Source organism: Scleropages formosus, chromosome 15 (assembly GCF_900964775.1).
Source record: "Scleropages formosus chromosome 15, fSclFor1.1, whole genome shotgun sequence".
Classification (NCBI taxonomy): domain Eukaryota; kingdom Metazoa; phylum Chordata; class Actinopteri; order Osteoglossiformes; family Osteoglossidae; genus Scleropages; species Scleropages formosus.
In genome coordinates, this window is record NC_041820.1 from 18,038,948 (window position 1) to 18,063,934 (window position 24,987).

At 47.2% G+C, this 24,987-nt stretch overlaps 1 protein-coding gene across 2 annotated transcripts in view; it reads left to right on the top strand.

The window, feature by feature from the left end:
* syne2b (spectrin repeat containing, nuclear envelope 2b) overlaps nucleotides 1–24,987 on the top strand; it is a 107,660-nt gene that overhangs the window by 42,208 nt on the left and 40,465 nt on the right. For both annotated transcript variants that reach the window (XM_029258465.1, XM_029258466.1), the window contains 22 exons: nucleotides 729–908; nucleotides 1,026–1,181; nucleotides 1,396–1,637; nucleotides 3,956–6,014; nucleotides 6,272–6,606; nucleotides 7,101–7,245; nucleotides 8,228–8,428; nucleotides 9,555–9,814; nucleotides 10,346–10,517; nucleotides 12,189–12,344; nucleotides 13,367–13,507; nucleotides 13,926–14,108; nucleotides 14,375–14,512; nucleotides 14,803–14,988; nucleotides 15,091–15,396; nucleotides 16,520–16,597; nucleotides 16,687–16,833; nucleotides 17,828–17,932; nucleotides 18,372–18,470; nucleotides 19,572–20,204; nucleotides 21,142–21,303; nucleotides 24,148–24,318. In XM_029258465.1, the coding sequence (XP_029114298.1) occupies nucleotides 729–908; nucleotides 1,026–1,181; nucleotides 1,396–1,637; nucleotides 3,956–6,014; nucleotides 6,272–6,606; nucleotides 7,101–7,245; nucleotides 8,228–8,428; nucleotides 9,555–9,814; nucleotides 10,346–10,517; nucleotides 12,189–12,344; nucleotides 13,367–13,507; nucleotides 13,926–14,108; nucleotides 14,375–14,512; nucleotides 14,803–14,988; nucleotides 15,091–15,396; nucleotides 16,520–16,597; nucleotides 16,687–16,833; nucleotides 17,828–17,932; nucleotides 18,372–18,470; nucleotides 19,572–20,204; nucleotides 21,142–21,303; nucleotides 24,148–24,318 (6,255 nt within the window). The remainder of the gene's footprint in view (nucleotides 1–728; nucleotides 909–1,025; nucleotides 1,182–1,395; nucleotides 1,638–3,955; nucleotides 6,015–6,271; nucleotides 6,607–7,100; nucleotides 7,246–8,227; nucleotides 8,429–9,554; nucleotides 9,815–10,345; nucleotides 10,518–12,188; nucleotides 12,345–13,366; nucleotides 13,508–13,925; nucleotides 14,109–14,374; nucleotides 14,513–14,802; nucleotides 14,989–15,090; nucleotides 15,397–16,519; nucleotides 16,598–16,686; nucleotides 16,834–17,827; nucleotides 17,933–18,371; nucleotides 18,471–19,571; nucleotides 20,205–21,141; nucleotides 21,304–24,147; nucleotides 24,319–24,987) is intronic.

Below are 24,987 nucleotides of genomic sequence, written 5' to 3' on the forward strand. Positions count from 1 at the left end.
GCGATTATTTTGGGTTGTTTTTTGTGCTGCCATTTGCTTCTGATCAAGCATGAGAGCATGTGTAAAATAACTTGAGACACATTAACTTGAGCCTAATGTTCATAAAAGCAAGCACTGTCTCTGTGGACCATAAACAATTATTAAACTTTTCAGTGTCCTAAAAACTGATTAGGGGGTTTTACTTTAGTCAAATACTCGGGCGTGTGATTAGAGGAGTTATCTCGATTTTTAAAAGGGTTTACCTGCTTTTCTAGGCTTCATCGCAGTATCCAGGTTCAGCTGGAGTTTAGTGAACTTTCCAAAAAACCCTTACATATTTTTCATTAATTGTGGAGGTACAATGGCACAGCATATAGCGCTGGTAATTCACAGCTCCTGACCTGTGGGTTTGAGTATATGTTACAATGTGGCTCATCTGTGTGAAGTTTAGATGTTCTTGTGGGGTTCCTTTGGGTGTTCCAGCTTTCTTTCAGAGAAAAGGTGTTTTAAAATTGTTCTTAGAGTGTGTTTGTGAGTTCATCAATATGTGATTGTTGTATAATCGACTGACATCCTGTCCAGGGTTTTCCCTGTTTCATGCTCCATGTTTCTAGAGTAGGTTCTGGACCACCATGGCCCTACATTGATAGTTATTAGTACTGGGTGGGCAGATGGTTGTGTTGTTCTAGTTTGGATACAAGCGAAACCTTGAATGTGAGTATATTTACTTTTATCCTGTTTTTCTACAGTCAGGTGAAGTCTCCACAGAGAGCCCGTCAGCGAGCAGGGAGGAGGATGCAACAGAAGCCATGAGTGATGTGAGAAGTACAAATCTGCAGCAGGAAACATCAGATAAGTCTGCCATCCAGGAATTTTTCACTGGAATTCAAAGACAGGTGGAAATTGGACCCAGCCGCATTCTTATCTGGGTGGGTGTGCAGGCTATTGTTTTGACCGGTTAACCTGTGCCTTAATGCTATCTGCACTCATTACCACTACTGTTACCACAGCCTCTTTTTGTGATGAAATTCTCTGTGGAATTCCAGGGAGATGCACCCAAGGAATCTACTGATGGTCTGGGTGCTTCATGGAGAGACCTTGAGGCACGGCTGAGCCGAGCAATGCTCAGAGTCCTGCGCTGCCAGAACCGACCAGCTGAGGTCGATGCTGATGCTATGTCTCAGCAAGTAGAGGAGGCTGAGGTGACAGACACCCACTCTTTCATTTGTTTGTCCCAAAAGTTCATGTTGCATGTTGTAGTCCCTGATGCTGCTTTTTTTTTGCTCTCGCCAATATTTAACTGCTTATAAAAGGTGTTGATTCTGGAAACACTCCCAGTTGAGTGATGCCCTGAATATGCTAGAGTCAGATTTACAGGCTGATTTCCATTCATTATGTGCATTTCTGATGTTGCAGGCCTCTAGGTTATCTGTACAGGAGCAGGTAGTCTTGTTGAAAAACCATCAGGCGGCTGAAGGGTGGGCCAGCAAGACCAAGCAGTTGGCTGAAACTCAGTGGGATGTATTCTTATTGGATGCAGAAGCCATCATGAGCACCAAGGAGCGTCATTTGCAGCTCATAGCCCAGTACCAACAGCAGACCCAGGCTGTCAAGGCCACACTACAGAGACTACCAGCAGATCTAGATGCCCTGAAAGCGTAAGTCATAAAACCTGTGACAATGGTATTCAGTCTTGGTCTTGGAGAAACTCATCTGTATCCTCGATTTTCAAATTATAATTTTGCTTTACTTAGTGTTATAATTGAATGTATTGTGAATCAGTGAAACTCCATGCTTTTTCTGCTCTTGATAGTGTCATGTTAATTTACGTTCAACAAAACTGTGCTTTCACCTCCAGCAGTGAAAATATCAATAAAGATTTTCTTGAATAATTTTAGTAATTACATCAGTTAAACAGCTGTTAACAATGATTACATAACATCATTCTTTCTTAGCTGTTCAATAATTGAATTGAAAGGAAAATCAAAGTCAGTACTAATTGACTGTTTTGTCTGTTTTACAGACCAATATGAACAAAATATTCTTCATTTACTGTCACATATTCCACTTTTTTTTCTTTTAAAACCAACACAAAATTAATTGCACACTTTTGAAAAGGTGTAACAGTTTGGTTCGGCAAGGTTTGAGTTGTGTGATTCACTCCGTTGAAAGTTATAACAAATTAATCAAAAGCCTGGCTGCAACAATAAGTTGCTTACACAGGGAATCTGTCAGGACCAAGGTTGAATACCACTGGTGTGTGCAGAAGATTCTCTGTTTTAATTCTTTTTATACACATCTGTGCTTAATTTATTTTGTTGTTGTTGTTGTTGTTTTTAAAAAGGGCTTAGGGTTTAAATTGCAAATACCTCAAGGGGATTTGAGCACCCAAGTCCTTCATTACCTATTTTATTAATAGGTTGAGTGTGGGAGGCGTGGTGGCGCAGTGGGTTGGACCGGGTCCTGCTCTCCGGTGGGTCTGGGGTTCAAGTCCTGCTTGGGGTGCCTTGCGATGGACTGGCGTCCCGTCCTGGGTGTGTCCCCTCCCCCTCCAGCCCTACGCCCTGAGTTGCCGGGTTAGGCTCCGGTTCCTCGCGACCCCGTATGGGACAAGTGGTTCAGAAAGTGTGTGTGTGTGTGTGGGTTGAGTGTGTTTTTTCTGTTTTTAAGAGTCCATTGTACCTTCTTGAAAATTGTGCACTTGGATGCCTATTAACATTTAACTTTACTAAGGATTAACCAGAGTAACCCTGTAATTAAGTGCACCTAGATAGTGTGTGAGACCCTCTTTCATCTCTAGAATAGCATGAATTCAGCAGCCAGGTGCTGGACACATTTCACAGGGTTCTTGTTCCAAGCTGGCTTGACAGCTTCACTCACTTTTGCAGATTTTATGGTAGCACAGTCATTCCACTAACACCACATTGCACCATTGCATGGTCTAGTCCCTTGAGAGGTGGAGACTCTGCAGATCTCTGAAGTACATTAAAGGCACTGTCATATTTGTGGACATGGCACATTGTTCTACAGGAAGTGTCAGTACAAGAAAAGCAAGACTGGCCATGAAGGGATGCAAACTGTCAGGAATAATCTTTGGCACTTTTTGCGACTGAAACAGTTTGTACTAGCAACCATAACAAATGCCAAGAAAACTCTCTCTACACCATTATACCACCATCACTAATCTGTACCTTAACACCTAGGAGGGTGGGTCAGTGGATTCATCCTTTTTATCCCAGTTTCTGAGTTTGCCATCAGCATGTCGCAAAAGAACTGGGATTTGACAAACCAGGCTATATTTTTCCACTCTTCAGTCATCCAGCCATCAGTACCCACTGAAATCTTACATTCAGAGATGCCTTTCTGAACACTTGTATTGAGATCTTATTGCTGCACTTGTGTATTGTTAGCTTAATGGCTCTGGTCATTTTTCTTGGACCTCTCTTATTAACAAGGCATATCTACCCACAGAAGTATCACTGAATAGATGTTTTTCATGGGCCATTTACTGTAAACGCTAGATACTTTAGTACACAAAAATCACAGCAGTGTAGCTGTGTCCGAGATGCTAGATGCTACGACTGACATCAACAATCGTACCTTGTTCAGATTGCTTTGATCACACATCTTGCCTGTACTAATGCGTAATCCCACAGTTACTGAACCTCTCCACCCTGCATGCTTGCTTTAAATATATTGAGTTGCAGCCACATGGTTTGCTGTTTGCATTAATAAGCAGATGTACTGAATACATTCGTCAGTAAGTTTTTAAAGCATATTGAAATACATTGTGTACATTTCCTGGTCTTAAGTTAGTCCATGAATAACTATATATACCAAAGTATATACCTATGTGAAAGGTCATTTTGATGTTACCGTATGCCTGTGTACATATGTCTACTTTTTCTCTGCAGATGCAAAGTCCTGAATATCACGATGTCAGTGACTTAATCACCTTTTCTGTGTCTGTGTTCAGTAGGGAGATGGAGAGCAGCTCTTCAAAAGCAGAGGAACTGCAGCTGTTTTTGCGTAATATGGAGCAGGAGAGAATCATACTGGGAGATCTCCTGCAGACCCAGGTTCAGATCTTGCCCCATTTGAGCCATCCAGACCGAGTAGTGGTTCAGATACAATTGATAAGCCTGCAGAAGGAGTGGAAGACCATAGAGATGTCTGTAGAAGCCTCTTTGCACCGTTTCTCTGTTCTCAACCAAGCAGTCAACAGCCTTCTCTTGGAGACTCAGGATCTTCAACACCAGATGAAGACACTGAAGAAGTCACTGGAGCCTGGCCAGTCTGCTTCTAGCAAGTGGAACAGCAAGCAGGCTGGGGAGCTATTGATTGTGGGTGCTGACCTCACTGCTGTTAACCAACATTATCTTCACCTGCAGCAAATTGCTGAGGCTCTTGTCCAGGATTCTCTGGGTGAGCAGGAGATGAGGAGCATCTCCCTAGCCCTCCAGGGTGTGAAAGATGAACTAGACCAATTGCAGCTTTCGACACAAATGCCTATTAGCAGCAATACAACACTAGTTAAGATTATGAAGGTGATCCAAGAGGCGTTCACCTGGGCGAAGCAGATAGAGAGTAACATCGAGGCGGAGAAAAAAGTGGCCCTTCTTCCTGAGGAAGTCCACCGACAGATCAAAGGATTGAAGAAACTACAGGCAGACATAACTGCCAAACAGATTCAACTAGAATCCCTGTCTGAGGAGGTAAAGGAGCTAACTCCTGAGCTGGAAGAGGAAGATATTCCTATGGTGCAGTCCTTGCTCAAATCCTTGCAGAGCTTGTCCTGTTCAACTGTGGAGAAGTTAGCTCAAGCACTACAGGATGTGGAGTCAGGCTTGCAACTGAGAGAAAAGATGTCAGAGCAAATTGCTGATGTAGATTCCTGGGTGCTGGCTCATGTACGGTCAGAGGCCACCAGAGAAGACATGAGTGAAAAATGTGCAGCAGACTTGGAGCACAGGCTCCGACAGATACAGGAAACCCTCAGAGAAGCGGATAAACAGGTTGCTGTAACTGAAGCACTGATGATGAAGAGCAAAGACATTGCTCTGGAACTCAGCATTGATGAAAACTGCTACCTCAACATCAAACTCATGGGTCTCCAGAAAGAAATAAAAAGTATTATTTGCCGTGAGAAGGCAAACTGCATGGAGTTGGAGGATCTACTACAAGAAAAAGTCTCTTCATTGAGGAAATTGACATCCATTGAAAATAGTCTGACAAAAATGTTGGTTGACTTAAAGAAGTGTGAATTTCCAGTGACTAAAGACAGTCTTGTGAAGATGCAGCCTTTAAAACAAATGCTTTTGGAACAGAGGTGCCAAGTGGACCAACTGCATGGCTGCTCCGAGGACAAAAGGAGAGAACTCCTGTGCACCATGGTTGAGCTGCAGGACAAAATGGATGGCATGGCAGCAAAGTCTTCAGAGCAGGTAGGGTATCTGAGCTACAGGAGACGCATTGAGGAGCTGAGAAATGCCATCGAGACACAGGTCCTGCATATGAAGGATGAGAATATTGGACAGGTAGAGCGGTATAGTGCCTGCCAAGCTCTTTTAATCCAGTTCCCACTGATAAAGAGGCTCTGCCAGGAAGCAATGGACCAGCTCCAAGGAATTGCACTGGACTTGTACCCATCTCAGCTAAACTCAGAAAAACAGTGGATTCTGCAGGTCACAGAGGTATTCTCCACTTGGGAGCTGACCCTCTACAATAATGTCCAGATCCTGGAGTGGGCACTGCTGAAGGGGCTCCACTACCCAACTGAGCACAGGGCTGCACTGGTTTTCCTGGAGCAGGTTGACGGGAAAGTGCAGCAGCCCCCTCTGGTCTGTTGCAGTGTGCATACCATTGACTGGGAGCTGAGGAGGTGCACGGTCCTTCAGAGCAGTGTGGAGTCTAGGATGCGGGTGCTAGAGGCCCTGAAACACAAGAGTGGGGCTGGTCAGAAGGGGCCATGGCAGAGCTCTGGAGACCTGGATGCATTGAGGGGAAGGATTTTGAAGGCCTGTCATCAGCGAGTGGTATGTAAGCCACTGAGACATGATCCTGATTTCCTTAGCTCCTGATGGGGCTGGCACTGCACGTTGTCCACTGATTTCCGTCTCTTACTGGACTTCTGGTACTGTTTTATTGCCCTTAAGGTGCTTGTTCTTGTTGGGAGCACCCAACATATGAGGGAAACATAAAACGTAATCATTCCTGCAATTTTGTTCCATCATTATTCTTGATCAGTTTTACCTTGGACAGGGTGTGCCAAATAAGGGATTGTGTCTTCTAGGAGAGTCTACTGCAGGCACGGGAAGTGTTGAAGGAGTATGGTGCTGCTACCAAGGCCATTGTTGGCCTTCTACAGGATGCTGAGCGTGCTCTTCTGCCAGGTCTCTGCCATGCTGGGCCTTGTGCGGACAGACTTCAGGCTATCCAGGGGGCTATAGCCTGCCTTAATGAGGAATTCATTGGTCACATGACTCAGCTGCAGTCCCTGGCCCCCCGACAAGCGTGTCTCTGTCCTATCAAGGCTGAGGAACTTCACCGTGAGGTCCTCAGTCAGCTCCTTGTGTGGATTGCTATACTTCAGGCTCAGGGCAACCTTCACTTGGAGACCCTCCAGAGGTACAGTGTCACGTTAAGGACAGATATGACTCCCCCAGTACTGATGTTCCCCTCTTCCTCTTTTGTCTCTTTGTGTGTCCCTGATTCTGTTTCATGAAGTTTCACGAAATATGTTTCGCTGATAAACATAATTTTCCAGAGTTTGACGTTGTTTTCTTGTGTATTAAATTGTGGGTTTTTTGCTTTATGAAGGTAGCGTAATTAGGTGAGTTGGTGTTTGGTCAGTTGACTTGTGTTGCTATACTTTCCTGCTTGAGAACATTAACACAAGTGGCACATCAAAGTCTCTGGAGTCATTAAAACCCCACAGCAAGGCACGGCCTGTGGCCGTAGGTTGCCCTGTTGGCTCACTTGGCTCTGATTAACTCTTAGGTGGTGCATCAGCATGACCCTCAAGCCTCATTATTTTCTACCAGGGCAGACAGCGGTAGTATCAAAAGCGAGCGCTCAGGAAGAAACGGACTCGCAGCTTCTCTTCGGTTTGTCTCTTTCAGGTGTGCTGAGAAGCAGGGAGTCTTCAGAAAGCGCTACGAAGACATACTGCAGAAGCTGAAGCTCTCCGAGGCCAGTCTTTCAGAGAGAATGTGTGAAAAAGTGAATTCATTTCATGACTGCTTAGAGCAGCAGAGGAAGTTGCAGGTTTGTTCAGGAGTTTGCTGTATACCTGAATTCCCATTGACTTGCTGTTCCTGAAATCTCCACTGGGGGACTCTCTTCATACACAGGTCCAATTAATTCATTTGTAGCTGTCCAATTACCTGAAATTAATCTAACCTACTGTATAATTATTCAAAATTCCTAGGGCAATACCATAGGGAACCCTGGGGCAGAAATGTGTAACATACAGTATTCTAAGTATGACTGTTTATTTTATTGCTCAAAAGTATGGAAACTAGAGCTCACAAACTGCAAGGTTCACCAGTCTTCATTCCAGTTCTTCATTACTCAGATTTCATTATAATTTTGACTAAATTCAACACATTATTTCACATCCAGTTAATCTCAATTAATTTGACAATCTTTTTTGTTTTTCTAAACTTTGGGAAATTTACATGTTCATTTTTGCCGGTGGCACATTCCATTTATTTACAAAATTTAAAAAGAACCAAAAAAAAAAAAAAAAAAGTTTTTTGAATATTCATTTTATTATATTAAGTTTCTTTCAATTAATAAAAATTAACATTCATTTGGGGGAGAGAAAAATTTTCTATATTTCTGTCATTAGGGTACAGTGACTTATGATTAACACTAAATTGCTCAGCTAACATATGAGACTGAACTCAGTGAGTCTCAACTTTATCATTTACTGTATTTTAACCAGGGTAAACAGGTCTGATTTGAAGGAGGCTAAACTGCAGCTCTCATTCCTCCTTATTTGTTCAATGAAGCGCCCAAGGAATCTCATGGTTGAACCAGTCGCTGGTGGCTACGGCAAAAAGTTCTTTTGTGGTTAGATGGGGTTCTTTCTGTACAGTAAACCCACTATTGTTTGTACTTGTTTGCAAGCCTCTTGTCCAGGTTCAATGTTACTGGTTCCTTTTGAGGTACACAGTGTAATGTGTAAATCCATCGCTACCAGCAGAACGTGTCTCACAATGATCTCTTCACCTGCTTGCTGAAGGCTCTGGAGCAGGAGGTGGACTCACTGGAGGGCATGCTGGTAGGGCTCCGGGAGTGGTGTTCAGAGCAGGGCTGTGCTGGGGGCAGGAAGGAACTCATAAGCACCACGTGGAGGCGCTGGACCCGACTGCAGTGCTGCATCCGCAACCTGAGGGCACGCTCAGAACAGAGGAGCCAGGAGTGGAAGGATGTTGACAAGAGTGTGAGTGTCATGATTGTTCTTTGACAGGGTGTGGTGTCAGGTGTGCTTGAAGGCAGATGCAGTACAAGTAATGAGCAACTATGGTAGTTAGGACAGAACAAACTTAAAAAGTTCCCGCGATGCCTTCCTACGGCGGAACAGTTTTACGCTTCCAAACCAAACATCCTCCGCGTTCTGTTACGTGGACCTGCTACGGTATTTTAGTTCACTGGGTCAGATAAGTGAACCATTGAAAAATGTCTTGCGCCTTAATTTTTCTTTGTATAGCTTTTATGAATATTTAGAATTTGCCTCTAAGAAGATAGGCTTGTGTAGGGTCTTCAGCTAAAAACTTGGCAAATGCTGAAAAGGGAGAGGCTCAGTAACTGCCAGAAATGGAGAGCTGAGTCTCTCTGTGAAAGAGCTCTTTTCTGAAAAGGAAACCCTAGACTAGATGCCAGTCCTAATTATATGAGAGTAATCCTGAAACTTGGTAACACAAGGGATACACACATGCACGTGTGTACACACACACATTCTCAATATATGGGGCAAATGACATTGGCTGAAGTTTGTAAAAACAAAATCTTGGGCGAGAAATATTAGAAGTAGGTTATTGAGCCCCACCCCTGTTTTTTGTACAGTTTGTATCTCAGATGGAGGGTGGGGCTCAATAACCTTGCTCAACCTCGGGTGCGAGCCTTCCAGCAGACTAAGCCCACATCGAAAGTACACCAAGCGTCCGCTCAAGCACACAATTCCAGAAATAATGGTTACGTCAATGTCATATTTCCTTCTCTTCTTTTGTAGGGTCATTAGTTGTTGGGGATGGGCTTAGAAAGGATAAGAATCACCTGGGGATCACTTAAGCCAAATGAATACCACTGATTCTGCATAATATTCATGTTAACAAGTTTTGAGCCTGTTTCTTGTGTTTTCCTTTCTTTTCTTGTGTTTTTCTTTCCTTACGTCCTTATAATTATGTCATAGGCTGCTGAGAGAATTCACAGAGTAAGAATTTCATTGTATGGTGTAACGAACTGTTTACTGTACACATGACAAACTCTTGAATCTTCTGTGTTAGGACTCAGAGATGAAAGTGTATGTTCGCCTGTCTCTGTGTGTCTGCGCATGCCTGCTTCATCAGGTGGAGAGGGCCACCGTTGTGCTGGAACAACTCCAAGGGGAGTTCCCTGGCCCACCAGGGGATGCTGCTTCTCAGGAGGACCTGCAGGAACAGCTGGTACAGACAGAGCAGTACTTGGTGCAGCTGGACTGTGAGCACCGGGCCCTGGCAGCACTGGAGCTTCGAGTGGCACGTCTCCTGGGAGTCCCTGCCCACCAGGAACAGACCCCACCCATCCCTTTGTGCCAGAAGTTGCAGGCGATGCAGGATCGTTACAGAACGTAAGCGTCTCCAACGGATGCAAATAGTTTTTGCGTTGAACTTGATGCCTGCATTAGGCACGGTCTCAACAGTTTCAAAGTTGTCATCTTTGTAGGCTGTTCCCTAGGTAACCAGTTCAATAATCAGTTATGTTGTCATTGTGTAGATTTGTCGCTGTAATGGACACAGTCCATGAATAGTAGTGAACATCTTATACGCTTGTCACAGTACAATGGTTGAAGACAGAAAGGAGTTGGCTCGTGTTTATAATTCCGTCTCCCAGCTGCTCTGCCCCTCCTGGAAAAGTGGGTGGGTGCAGGACTTCGGTGGCCCACAGTGTGGACACACAATGAGCCTGTGCTACTGGGGACAGTGAGTGCTGGACACCACTGTAGGAACGGGCCTCCTCCTCCTCCTCCTCCCTGTGGCTGCACTTAGCTTAGTCTGCTCCCGCATTTCTCCACCTGGAGTTTTTTCCTCAGGGATTGTACTGTGTAGTCGGCACTCGTGCCTCATCTCTCTGACCCCATGACCCCACCTACTACCTGCAGCCTGAAGGAGCGCAGCATGCGGAGCCGTCGAGCGGCGCATATGGAATTGCAGGAGCGGGAGCGACTGAAGGAGGAGATCCAAGGCATCCACGAGTGGCTGCTGGAAGCACTGTCCCAGCTCTCGGTGGTGGACCAGACCCAGGACCAGACCCCCAGCAAGCAGGACCTGCAGGTGAGTAACCTTAAACTCTGTCACCCCTGCTGAATGAACAAAAGCACTGGCCGTCGATGACATACGTGTGTGTGTGTGTGTGTGTGTGTGTGTGTGTGTGTGTGTGTGTGTGTGTGTGTGTGTGTGTGTGTGTGTGAGAGTAACACAGGCTTCTGTCTGTTGATAGAAAGAGTGCAGTTCTTATAATAACAAAACCACATGCTTTGTAGTTTCAGCATCAAGAGACGCCAAGGGCATCCTTGCCCTTTTGTTTGAAACTTTGGTTCTTGTGCTGGCTCAGGAATGCTTTCTTATTACTGTAATCACTCTTTCTGTCACGCCACAATACACTGTGGCATTAATGTACTATCTTACGTCTTTGTGTTTTATTACCCACATGTGAAAGACTTGTCTCAGCACACTTCCAAGTCTGTATCGAAAGAATCTGGATATTGTTTAAGGAGAGACGCATAACTTGGGCTTGCTTTTACCAATTATCATGTGGTTCCCCCACCCCCTGTGTGGAGCGATGCATAAATAATGTCATTTTAATGAGGGTCGGGCCAGATCATCCCTTCTTGCGGCACAAAGCGCCATTTGTACCGTGTGTAACCGGTAGGGATAATCTCGGTCCCAGATCTCGCAAGGGACACTTACCAGCCCCCCACCCCTGTCTGTTGCTTGTGTCATTTGCCTACTTTGGAGAACTAAAAGAGGGTGGCAAAACTTTCAAGCCACACACTAGACTGCTCCCAACGTCTCGGGTGTCACACTGCACCACGTCGTCTTTGTTTAATGACAAGCATGTACAGCTAAAAATGACATCTGCTTTGAAGATGCCATGTTGGCTTTTAGCCCCGTGTTTTCCTTTGGTTAATTCCCCCCAATATCCACCCCCCTGCCATTGTACTACCTTCTGTATGAGAGATTTCTTACTGTATCCACAAGCTTCGAGTCCCGTCCAACATCGGCCATCACCCTTTCATCCTCTAGTAATGCCCCCCTGTCCTGAAAGAGCCCTGGAGCGCCTCCTTTTGTGTACCGATGTGTAAGTGGATACTCCAGGTTCTGGATCTCTTGCCCCCTACTAATGTCACACCCCACCTGGTCCCCTAGGGGAAAAAAAAAAAAAAAAAGCAGTCCATTTTTCTCTCCCCCCCGGTTCACAGCACACCTCGTACAATGTTTGCGTTGTGGGGCTCCAGTATCCCACAGCATAGTTCCTAACTTTTCAGAATCTGTGTTTCCAGCTCATGACTGTGTTGCTGTATTTGCTGTTGAAGAAGAGGGTGAATAAGAAGGGCAGTTCGTTAGCTCTTTGTTCTTAGCCAAGAGGTGGAGAGGATGGATGCTAAACAGCTGTGTCAATGAAAGCCTTGTTTGCTTGTGCGGTTGGAGCTTTGCCTGCTGGGCTAATAACCCAACCATGAGAGAAGGCAAAGTGAGACTTTCAGAAGTGCTACCTGTTGTTGTTTGGTAAGAAGTGTAGTCTGCTGCAGTTGATTGTGGTTGAGGGATGTACACAAACTGCTCACCATGTTGTGTAAGCCTTGACCACCCCTGTGCCAGAATGAGTGCTGAGTGGATGAATCATGAATTGTTCAGCATGTGCATGTGTGTGTGCGCGTGTGCGCATGTTTGTGTGATCTGAAAACAGTAACCAACACACTTAAGACCCTGTTCCTTTGGCAGGAGGTCCAGGCCAAGCTGGGCACCCAAAAAGCTCTGCTGCACGGCATCATGGATGGCTTGCGGATGAAGTACTCGGAGATGTACACTCTGGTTCCCTTGGAGATTGGAGGGGAGCTCCAGGAAGTCTCACACACTCTGCAGGAGGTGGAGAAGAAGGTTGTATGGCTGATACACAAGCATGCTTATTAAGCTTTCGTGCTCTTGGGAAAGTTACTTGAACAGAATTGCTTCTTTAATTTGTCTGGTTAAAGTCATAGGTTGGATATATGGTTTGGACTAAGTGGAGTGATAACGTAGAGCCATTAGAGTTAGTTAATTAAACACTGTTACGCTATGCAGTCGCACATTGTATTTTCTATGAGATGTACGTCGTTTTGGAGAAAAGCGTCTACGAAATGAATAAATGTAAATGCAATATCCGTGGCAAATTATGTTCATGCGAAGCACAGATTGTGCTGCCAAGCATCATATACCTGTGTATGTATCTATGTATCTAGTCTCCATCTTGCCAGCTCTGAGATCTTTCATAATGGAAGTCCCACTCACCTTGTTTTTAATGCTTGCTCAGTTGTCATGGCAACGCAAGAATCGCAAATTGTCATCATGTGATCTTCGTAAGGGTGGTGGCCTGCTCAATTCTGGATCGAAGGAAAAGATGATGGAAAGGGCAGTGAAAGCAGCGTGGGAAGTTTTTGCCGTTGGCTTGCTTTGTACCTTTGCTTTGGCAAACCCAGGCTGTAGAATTCTTTCGCAAAACTGATGACGTCAAAATTAAAGTTCCTGGGACTGTTGTGTTGATTGTTTAATTTGCAGGTTCAGTAATATGCACTGGGTCCTTTGTAGAACCCACACCAACAGAAACAATTTGAAAGGACACAAGTTACGTCAATTGTTCATTTGTTCAAAAGGGCTGTATGACCATTCCTGCTTACTACTGTAACACTTCGCCTTTGAGCTCTGTTATGTAGTTGTATCTGTTTGCATTGTCTTACTATATTGATTATGTCTTTATGTTGTTGTGTCACTGTTCTTTTCCTAAAAAAATATGAGGCATGTCAAAAATTCTTCTCAGAGAGTAGTTACTCGGCCCCAGGACTAAACAGCGTGGTACAGCTGAGTATTGACTGTGATCCTTTGCTGTTGATATTGAACGGGGGCTCCTTTCCTCCCTGCCGCAGGTGGAGGAGGCGGTGGAGAGAAACAGCCCCCTCCGCAGGCTGACCGACAGAAGGGCAGAGGTGCAGACGGGGCTTCAGTCGGTGCTGGGCCTCCTGGAGCAGAGGTGCCCCACAGTGGCAGAGGCTGAGAGCCTGCAGAAGGTACAGCTCATACACCAGTCTGTTGGACAGTGCTGGTAGAAGAGCCTTGTTGCTGCTGTTTGTGCTTATTACCGCCACTCTGCCTCCTGTCATCTAGTATTGTTAACATTGTTTTAGACTCGCAGCAAATACCACTTTAAGTGCCATTTACATGCTTCACGGCAAAGCTTCCTTGAGACAAGTGATACAGATCATGAAATCTGTTGCGTATGTTCAGCAGGAGTAGAGCAGAACACTTGATTTCGTTAACAATGCTTTGTGAAAGAGACATTGTTTGGATGACCTGGTCTTGAAGAGCAGTAATCCTAGTTTCAGCGGTAAAATATCACAGCTGTGTGTGTGTGTGTCCATTCTGGATATTTGTGTGTCTGTGCATCCTCACACATATTTCCACGCTCGTCCCCGTGTGCATGCGTAGCGCGTGTGGGACAAGCTGGACCACTGGCACACGTGCTTGGCAGCGCTGGAGGCGGAGGCACAGGACCTGTCGGAGGAGCAGCCTGAAGAGGCCCGGCAGCTGACGGAGAAGCTGATGGAGACACTGCAGCTCTACCAGCGCATCGCCCAGCAAGCGGAGCAGAGGACCTCCTTACTCAGCAAGGTGAGCGTGACTGCATTTTGCAGCATCCCTGAGCCACATCACCTGCTTGGTTTTGGTCTCCTCGAAAGCTGAATTGACCAGTTTGTGGAATGTGGAAAATGAACTCCTTTCTCATCTCAGGAGGCTGAAGTGTTTCTTCTGTTTCACATCATAGTTGCATTACTAATCGTTAGAACGGGGGTGTTTGTGTTTACGAGTAACTATGCCTGTGCATATCCATGAATGTGTTTATGAACTATCATGTGGCTCTCATGTTGGCCTTATAGATCCACACCTCCCTGAAAGAGCATGAGGAGATGATCCAGAGCTCCAACACGTGGTTGAGTGAGGCACAGTCCTGGATGGTTGCACCCTCCACCTACACCACTGCTAAGTGCCTTAGTAGCCATGTGTCTGCCCTACAGGTTAGTCTGATGCTCCCAGTCACCTGCTTCCCATTGGAGATGATCTCGGTATGGCCACCTTTGGAAGGTCTCTCATAGCTTCCGTTTTGGAAGGCAATTATTTTCTTCAAACGAAAGAAAAGAGGAATATGAATTATTGGCCCAGCATCAATGCTGTACTTGGTTTGTATACCACTGTGTCTGTCAGACTCTGTGGCGTAATGCGATTCTTCAGGGTGGATGATGCCCAGCCTGACAGGTCTAGTTTGGTGCAGTTACAGCCCTGAACACTGTATTTCCATGCCACACAGATGATTCTCAATGACTCGGAGCAGATGAGGAGGACTTTGCATGGCTTCTTGCCAGTACTGGAGGAGATGTCTGCTGTGTGTGATACGGCTGCTCTGGTGGAGCAGCTCACTGAGGCTGACCAACGTGTTGCTGCCATGCAGCAAAGAATTTTGGGTCCACTGTCGCAGCTGGAGCGCACTGTAGTAGTGAGTCACTCACCTGGAATCCGCGCACGCAGTAAGACTGTGACACCCGCAGCAGTGGTCCGGTTCATCTTGATCTTTTCTCTGGCATTTCTTTCTCTTTAGGAGGTGGAGACCTTTGAGAGTGTGGTGAAGAAGATGGAGAAAAGCCTGAATGAGATCAGGTCCACTGTGTCCACCCGGGATGTGGCCATCCTCTCCCCAGGGGAACAACTTGGGGATCTGCAGGCAGCCCTGAGCAGCCTCCAATCGATGAGGAGCACCATTGTGCGGATTCAAAGCGGCCGACAGGGTCTGTTCCTTCCGGTTGGTGCTGAGGAGACCCTGGGTGTCTTCCACGCAGCCAACCAGCTCCAAACACAGATCCAGAGCCTAGAGCTGGAAGTTAAAGAGCGAAGTGCTGCGCTGCAGGTACACGCAAACAAGAAAACCCAAACTCTGGTTCCAAAAGCAAACATACATACGGCGTGATGGTGAGAGCAAAAAGTCCATTCGCAACACTTTTAATCTTAGTTTAACCTGAACGATGAATCTGTAATCAAACATGTTGATATGTAGTGGGAGTTAGTGGTTAAATGACACTTGTGTCACGGTTCAGCATTGGCTGTGATGTTCGTGTGCCTTCATTTTGGCACTGGGGATGGGAAATTGCTGTCTAGTGTTAGGCAGCGCAAAAGAAGGCTTCATTAGTCTCAATCCTCAGTTTGGAGTTTTTTGGAGTTTGTACCTTTTTTGGTAAGTTCATGCGGTATGCCCGTGGCCCTTCATCAACGGAGCCTGCCGATAGCCGACAAGCTTGTGCTGTCACATTGAAAGCAGGGTCCAACCCTGGCGGAAGAACCGCCTGCCGAAGGAGAGGTTCGTCCCCGACGGGCCCTTACGAGCCGATGAAATCCTGTAAATTTCTCCCTTCTTGCTATACCAGCACTCCACCACTGTGCTCGCTCTCCCCAGCCTTCTTGTACCACATTTCCCATTGCCAAACCAGCTGGCTCCCAAACCCCAGCCCATCCTGGTTTCTCTTTTTAATTATAATACTGGCCTCCTGCACTTTGATCGTCCGGCGTGTTCCCTCTTACGATGCACTTGGGAGAAGGAGTTTTTCCTCCTTCGCATCCGCCTCGTCCTGCTGCTTTCATGTTGCCGGGGAGGCAGATCGCTCCGTACTGGGGAGAGGCTGGGCCTTTGTCTCTGTCCCGGTGAAGGTCAGGCCACCGGTTCGTGGGAGTAACAAATGGAATGCGCCAGGGCCTTGGATGGGAAGTGGAGAGAGTCTGATTTGAGCCCCAAGTGCTTCGGCCTTGTTCGCAGGGCCAGATTCACATGGAGGCGGTTGGGGGGGGGGGGGTCGGGGGGGTCATTTTGTTCTGCACATGACATCATCAGACCCGCATGTGTAGACTCATCCACTATCCTCAGCTTATTTCTAAGGGTGGTTAATCGAACGTAGAGGTTGTCTGTGACCTTGGCCCGCTCGGGATACAGCGGTAAAGCTTCCAGTCACGTAAGTTGTGTTGCTGCTCCCCCTCATAAGGCCACTGGACCACTGGAGAAGAAGAGCGAGCCAGCAGTGACTCCCAGTCAAACCCCTCCCATTGCTGAGCAAGTACTGGTGAGCTCCACAGCTAACATCAGCTGTACAGCATGGCTTATACCTGAGTTCAGGCAGAGAAGTTCAGATGGGGCCTTGCTCTGTTGCAGGCCGGCGACGCCGAGGAGGGCGAGATCCACGTAGTCCACGTAGAGGAGGACGCGCTGAAGAAAAGTGGGGCTACGCTGAGGACCGTGGAGGAGTCCACCCCCCAGCAGCGGCAGAGCCGGTTGGCTGAGCGGAGCACTCCGTTGCAGGTACCTAGTCCCCATAGCGGCTCATACGAACATACATCAGTAGAACAACAAGCACTTGATTCAGATTTGCTTTGCATGTGAATGATCACTAAAAAAAACACGTGACTAAAAACAGACTCGCTCCTAAATGTTTTCAGGACCTAGGTCTCCCGGTTGTCAGATTGCTGTATGAAGGCAGCCTGATTCCTGTAGGCCTGACATACTAAGTATCGTCACCTTTCCTGGTTAGAAAGAGCTCCCTTGCAGAGCTCTTCTTCACCTTCCTCTGCATCTTTCCCGCTAAAACGGTGTCTCTGGTTCTCACTGCACTCACCGTGGTTCTTTATCGCAGTACGCAAGTGCTCGCTGCTCTGCCAACAGATTTTACAATCATTTGTATGACGTTCGGATTTCAGTGCCCCCCCCCCCCCCCTTTGTGCCAAACCACAATAAAGCTCATTTTCTTCTGTTGTATTTTTCTCTTGATCTTAAATCTTGTGTGTTTTTTTTCTCCTCCCCCTTTTGTTGATAGTGCTCTCTTGTTTTGTTTTTGAAATTCATGTCATCGTTTTTCTTTCTGGCCATCTGCAGTCACCGTTCTGTTCCTGCGCTAAGTCCCTAAGTCCTGCAGGGGGCAACATATAGTTAAATTTTCAGCTGTGTTGCACAACAGGGCATGAAGTCATAGAACCCCCTTGATTTTCCCATAAAACTTCTTTAGTATAAAGCTGTCCACCTTTATGGAAGACTCGAAATTTGATTCCACAAGCAATGCGTGCAAAGTAAAAACATGATTTACTATTTCATGAGTCTGATACATTAAAGGAACTTAAGTTTTTCTTTGTTTCTTCAGTTCCTTCCTGTTTTTTGTTACTTAAAAATCCTTTTGAGGCTTGAATTCAGTAGTTGCCCGTTTCCAGCGTTGCCCAAACAGTGATCGCCTGCTAGAAGGTGTGGAAGGTGGGTAAGATGCAGGGACGTGGCCTATGATTCACCCCTTTTTACCCTGATCCAGGACATCCTGACATCGGCCTCCAGCGAGGAGCAGGCTGAGGTATCAGTGGAAGCTGTGGAAGATGGCAGCGGTGGGTTTGAACCCGTATCTGAGGGACATGGAAAGGTAGGAGTCAGACCCGTACCCTCATGTTGGCACATGCCTGACTTCTTTTCGTTAATACTGGAAAAAAAAAAATCATTTACATTTTACTTCCCTTGAGGGGGGTACGGTGGCGCAGCGGGTTTGGCCTGTGCCTGCTCTCCGGTGGGTGTGGGGTTCAAGTCCCGCTTGGGGTGCCTTGCGACGGACGGGCGTCCCGTCCTGGGTGTGTCCCCTCCCCCTCCAGCCTTGCACCCTGAGTTGCCGGGTTAGGCTCCAGTTCCCGCGACCCCGTATGGGACAAGCGGTTTCACACAGTGTGTGTGTTTACATCCCTTTTAATGGAGCGTTTCAGAATGTCAAGTCTTTATGTGTGTCATTAGGATTAAACTGTTCCTCCATTTCTCTGTGGCCTCAGCGTGGAGTCGGACGTTGTGCCCAAGGCTTTCTTTCCCTTCTTCAGGCCATGGTGGGTCTCTCTGTCCCAGAAGGAGTGGGCCAGGCAGAGGCACCGTCAGAGCCTGTAGCCCCAGACAGAGAAGAGCCCCCCCGTCAAACCCTGGTAAAGAATCCCTCCTTGGTAGCACTGTCCAAAGCATCCCCCAAACCGCAGCAGAGATGCGTACTCTCCTAGCGATAGTGCGTTTACATGGCAACAGAATTCTGACGGGTTAAACACTGCGACTCACCCAGACATGTTGTCTGTGTCCTGTTTACATGTATTGGAATCCCCTCATTCCGGTAACGTTCTGAGTTACGGTGTTAGACAACGGAACGCGCTCATGCTGTTTTAATTGCTTTTCTAAAGAGTAGTTTGAATCTGGTTTACTTTTCGAGATAAACCTTGTAATGTGGAATCTGTAATATGGATTTGAAAGCTCCACCAACGCAAACAAAGGGAAGGATTTATAGCATTTATAGTGTTTATAGTGTTTGGTGATATAGATACTGATTTTATTCATTTAAAATTAAGGGGAAATATTTGACATGTATTTTTTCAACCATAGAGCTATACAATATTTCAGTAATATTTGATCCAGCCAGTTAAAATCTTAATATAATACTAGTGTTATGTTTTATAGCATGTTTTAAGAACAAGTTGCAATACTATGCGTCCTGTTTCACAACTAGTATTATCATTTGAGCGTAAGGAATTTTGCTGTATGACAAAAAGTTTGTTTAATGTTACTAAGAACTTCAGTTTCTGACACATTGTTTACTGTTGAGCTGTTCTTTTTGTGTTTGCTTGTATCTGGGTGTTTTAATATACCAAATGTGATTTTTTTTTTAAAATGTGTATATACAGTAACTTGCTACTGTTCCGCTGCCTTGGGCCGGTTAACCAGGGAATATTTCACTCCCATTGCTTTCGATCAGAATATTTCTCTCTCTGGTCTGAATATGATTCATTGCTCATGGATTATACGTTCTGAATGAATGATATTCAGTGGTCTTACTGGTTGACCTTGTAAACGCGCTTGGCCGTGCAACAGATGTTAATGTAGCGACTACGTCCTGATTCCTTCTCCTAACCGTTTTGCATGCCAACTTTCCTGTTTTTCTCTCTGTGAATATTTCTGATTTTGTTCTTTTCGTCTGAAGGGAAATAAAATAAATCCATGGAGTGATCAACCTTTCCCGTCTCTCTCTCTTTCTGCGTCAGGAGCTCTTGGGACAGAGTGGGCTTGCATGGAGGGGGGAGGAATACCAGCCAACGGGGCTGAAGACGCGCAACTCGGGTGCACGTGCTGCCAACGAGTGCACGAGCGCCGCGCCCGCTACACGCACACACACAGGGGCCCCTCTTGTGGCTGGGAATATCCATGGCTCAGTCACATCGTTGGGCAATAGTGAACCCGAAGGCGAGGAGCTGCGTGTCGCACTCGGCCCTCCAAGAATAGTGCATGCGTTGCCTTGGGACATGGAAACGGACCCTAGACAGCATGCGCCATCCCTAGTGACACACAGACAGAACTCCATCGTACTGCCTACAGATCACATCTCCAAGCCCCAGGACACACCCAGCATGCATACGCTGCTTAGAGACACCTTGGACAATGCGTTCAGCATGTACGTGCCACCCAGTGACAAATATCATCACGCAGAGACCCCGCCTAGTGACACACTTCACACTCGCATGCTCCTCAGCAACATGCCCAGCACACACATCTTGCCCACAAACACACCTCACCCAAATTCACTGCCCAGCAACACACCCCAAACACATACCCAGGACAGTGGCGCACACAGTCTCTCCCGGGATGAAACTGATGGCATGCCTCCTACCGTCTCCCTGGTAAGAACCCCCTGTCGCACAGCCGTGAGGCCACCCTGGTCCCTCACCGCCGGTCCTGCTTTTGGGAATGAAACTCTGACTGCCCAGGGCAGCTGGTGCTTAGCCGCAGGAGCTGAATTCAGGGTTGGGCGGGGAACCTTTGACTGTTTGTTTTCGTGCTTCACTGTGCACCGTATCAGTCCGTAGTCCCCCCTGACGGCACAATCTACTGCCTTTGCATCAACGTTTCATCTGGCTCTTGGTGCAGCCTGGAGAAAAAAAAAAAAAACGTGATTAACTGTCAACGTCTGCAGTCCAAAGAGTACGTGGCTCCCATTTCAGCCCTGTCCTCGCTGCTCCCGTGTGCTGTGTTCCTCCCTGTCCGCTGCGTTTCCACGGCGCAGGTTTGCCGCACCAGAGACAGTGAGATCGGCGTTTGCCGGTGGGAAAATAACATAGAGGCAATGGTCTTTACTGACCAACACAAAGCCAGTTCACCGTCAGTTTCTCTCGTCTCCTTTTCATAGCATAGAAAACACATGTAAGTCGGTTGTTGGCTCCATTTTGACACGTTTCTATGAAATGAAATGGAACGGACATAGGAGACTGAGACAGGCGGAAGTGCGGGAGGACTGTGGGACCAGCTGCTGCGTGGACTCCTCACCCAGCCTGCTCCTCGGTCATCCCTGGCAGCCGTGGGCCTCCGCTGAGCGTAATTCCCTGTCACTTGAACTTAGCAACCTGGCGGCCATTTTCAGGAAGTTGTTGCAAGTGGGTGGGGCAGGTGGCGAGTGTAGCGGCGGGCGAGCGAGAGAGAGAGAGAGAGAGAGAGAGGAAAGGTGAAGAGGTTGATTTTCAGGTCCTGCCTTCCTGCTTAGGTGCACCTCGTAGTTGCCTGAATAGTCGGTGTCCAGGTCATTGTCTGTACTCTCTGAGTGTTGGCCTCTTCGTGACCCAGGGCCCAGCGGAGCGCTGCCCTACCCTAGAGGAGCTGCAAGCCTACCGCCACCAGGCCGCCCAGCTGGAGTGTTGGCTGGAGGGGGCCCGCCGCAGCTTGGGTGCCCTTCCGCCGGTTGCTGGCATGCAGGACAGCATTGATCAGCAGCTCCTCACTTGCCAGGTAAGCAAACTGGGGTCAGAGATAATCTAGTGAAAGCAGGGCACTGATAGGGAGCAAAGTTCGTTTCAACAGGGAGGCGTGACGCGGAAAAGAAAGGAGTGACGGTGTCGTGGAGATCGTCGACTATGTGTGCTTTCAGCCATGTCTGCTTGAACATCTTCGGTATGGTTCCGCCCACAGCGGTATCTGATTACATCCTCGCACCCGTGTCGCTTTCAAGGCATGTCTGTTTACTGGGTCAGCCTAGCCGGTCTGTGCCCAGTCACACCCTGCTCCATTATCTCGTCCCTTTAGTGAGCGGAGTCCCGGCCGCAGGCGCACGGAGGCCACCCCCTCGTTCCCTCGGGCCGCGGACGGGCTCGCTGGGCTCCGCACAGCAGGTTCCGTCACGTCCTTTCCATCGGCTCCTTTAAAGCGCCTGCTTGGCTGATCCGCGTGCTGCCGACGGTTGCAGTTTTGCGAAACGTTTGTGCTGCGAGTCGCCTTGTCGCTCTCTTTGAGCTGTCATGTTGGAGCGCTGCCCGGCGAACCTCCGGGAGACACGGCACGGTTGGGTAAACACAGGGCGACTTGCTCTGCTGCTGCTGCTGCTGTTTGTTCAAAGGGCTCGAGGGGGGCGGGGAAGCAAATTAGCAGCGGCGCAGCGATGCGTCTCTCCGAAAGCAAACCGCACATCGGCGCCAATACGTGCCGCACCTGCTGCTGTCACTGGCTAACTAGCTGTGATTGACACTTTGAAGCAGAACGCCTTCCTTCCAGAGACGATCGGGATGCTTCCTTTACCTGAATGTTCATATTGCCGCAAGACAAGTCTGGCTCATACGCACAGGAGCAGAAGGGAGCAAGCGAACAAGGAGAACGGATAGTGTGGTTGTTCGAACCCATGGGCCTTGCACTCCAAGGGCCCATGTTTGAATCCCACCCGCTGCTGTAGTACCCTTTAGCAAGGTACTTAACCTGAATTGCTCCAGTCAAAATCATCCTGCTGTGTAAATGGGGAAATGATTGCAAGTTGCTATGGAGAAGAGCGTCTAGACTCATTAAATAACTAAGCGTAAACAGAGATTTCCCTGCCGAGGGGGGCTGAGACTCCAGTGAGCGGTGACTAGTCAGTCGCAGGTCAGAGGGAGCGTACTCGTGAAAGGAGCTCAGTCGTCAGTTACGCGCCATTTTTATGCCTCTACGATGAGGCCGGTAGTAAAATATCCATCATAATGTTCTTGGTGTCAGAAGAGGCAGTGTTGTGCTCTATGACTCTTTACAGAAAGCACATTATTTTGGGAGCGCTTCCATGCTGAAGCTTCGGCAACGAATGAAACTACAAAGGTTCTGGTCAAGTTCTTGGCGCTTTTGTTTAATTTCATCATTGGCTAGGGTACAAGGGAAGTTAATATTTTCGTCACAGTCCAGTGTTGGGTGCCCTTCAGTACCGTTGAAGTCCATTGAGTGACGTTTAAAGCATGGACCTTGACCATCTGAACCCAGGGGAGCGCCGCGCACACCCAGCGCTGCTCTGGTTGTTTACAGCCGAAGGGTTGCAGGTTCCAGCCGCAGCCAGTGCCGTGCTGTCTGGAGCGAAATGGGAGAATCGGTGAACTCGGACTAGGTGTGTGGTTTAATGTTGGAGCTGAAACACTTTAAATACAGTGTTTACAATCTCCATATACTGCACACCTACAAAGAATGAAAGAAATATGGGGGCGGCTCTAGAGGGTATAGCCTGGAGGAGATGGCAGTCCATCTCGGTGTTGCCACACACATTTTTTCTGAACCGCTTGTCCCATACATGCATAGTTTAAAAAGCAATGGCACATTAGAGTTAGCCGTTTGCCTCGATCATGTGTCTTCCGGCTGTGGGAGGAAAGCAGAGCACTTAGTGGGAACCCATGTGAAAGTGAGGAGAGGAAATAAACTCCACACAGAGCAAATTGAGATTGAACCTATACCCAACTGCACTGTCCAGACACTGAGAAGCACCAGTGCTACCCGCTGCACTACTGTGCTGCCCAGTTACTCACACAGCATTTCTAATTTTAACATAAAATATATTTGTTGAAATATTTTTCGAACAGACTTCAATATCCTTGATGTTCAAACGTTTTAGCACTTTTTTAAAGCACCGTTTCTCAAACCAATAAACATCAATTTTATAACAAAAGTGGGCAGCGAGGAAGAAAGAAGTTAAAATAATGAGGTTGAGTACTGGGCTGGCCCACCTTTGGCCCACTTTAGCCAACTTCTGACACATACTGTTTACCATGTTTTGGATGGTTTCAGCAATCATTTGCTCAATGGGATTGGAAGGGCTATTTTAGTACTCTGACTGGTGAAGGGCAAAGATCTTCACCAGATGTGCAGTGTATTGAGATCATTGTCTTTCTGAAAAAGAGGTATTCATTCCGAACACAACTTCTTCCACTAATGGTATCAGATTTCTTTGCAAGATTCCTTTGTGTACTTTTTGTCATTAGTCCCTCAATAAATCCTCGGTTCCCAGCTCCATTCACCGTCACGCATCCCTGGACAACAGCAGAAAATCCCCGATGCTTCAGTTGGTCCGTTAGGAGAAGCTCCTCCATGCCTCGCGGTGCAGACTCTTTCCCCTTTCTGGCTCATTTCAGTTTGGTCAGCCTCTTTAAAGCATCATCGTCCCAACAACTGAATTAGGAAATTTATCTGTATGCTGCTATCTTGTTGCAATATTGGACAATTCAGTTAAACAGTTGAGATTCTCTGCCCGAGCTTTGCTTTGGAGTTCATGCTCTGTGTGTGTTTGTGTGTGTTTCTGTGAACATTTGTCTTGTCACATGATTGACTCTTAGCTCTGCATGTATGTGTCTCCAGGAGATGTTCCAGGAAATGGAGCAGAGAGTGGCCTGTTTGTCAACCCTTGGCCAGACCTCCCTGGCCAAAGACCGCAAGGAGGTCCTAGAAATCTCCTCCAAGCTGAAGCTGCTTAAGACCAACCTGGTCACCTTCCAGCTGCAGCTGTTGGAGAGACAGAGCCAGGAGCCGGTAGACCACACGTTTGAGTCATGTTCATAAACTCCCACACACACATGCGCATCATAGACACAACAGCCACATACGCTTAAAACTCTTTCCACACAAACACATTCTTTTAAAAATTTAGAAAGACGTACACCCAAACATCCAGAACTCCTTCGGTTTTCACCACGTTCGAAATGTACACGCGCAAACAAAATCACAACTCCGCTCCATCAACACTGAAAGTTCGTATCTGTGAAATGTGTATATCCATTATATATAGAAGCTTGCTTAAAGCTTTGAGTCTTTGCCCCGTGTTAGCGGGTCATCGGGTCACTAGGTTCTCAACATTTGGACTCAAGATGCTGAACAAGATGATTCCCTTATAGGTGTTTATTTTTGTGTCACTCTGACAGTTTGTAGGTGGAAAAACTATGTGCTTGACTGTATTGATGAATACCTGCTGCTGACACTGAAGGAACAGCTAAGCCACCATTGCATAAATTGAGATTACAACACTAATATCTGGCATGATTTGATTCGCTACAGTTTTTCAGGTCAGCACAGTCATTTCAACTCACACACACATAGTCTAAAGCCGCTTGTCCCATATTGGGTCACGGGGAGCCGGAGCCTAACCCGGCAACACAGGGCGAAAGGCTGGAGGGGGAGGGAACGCACCCAGGACGGGATGCC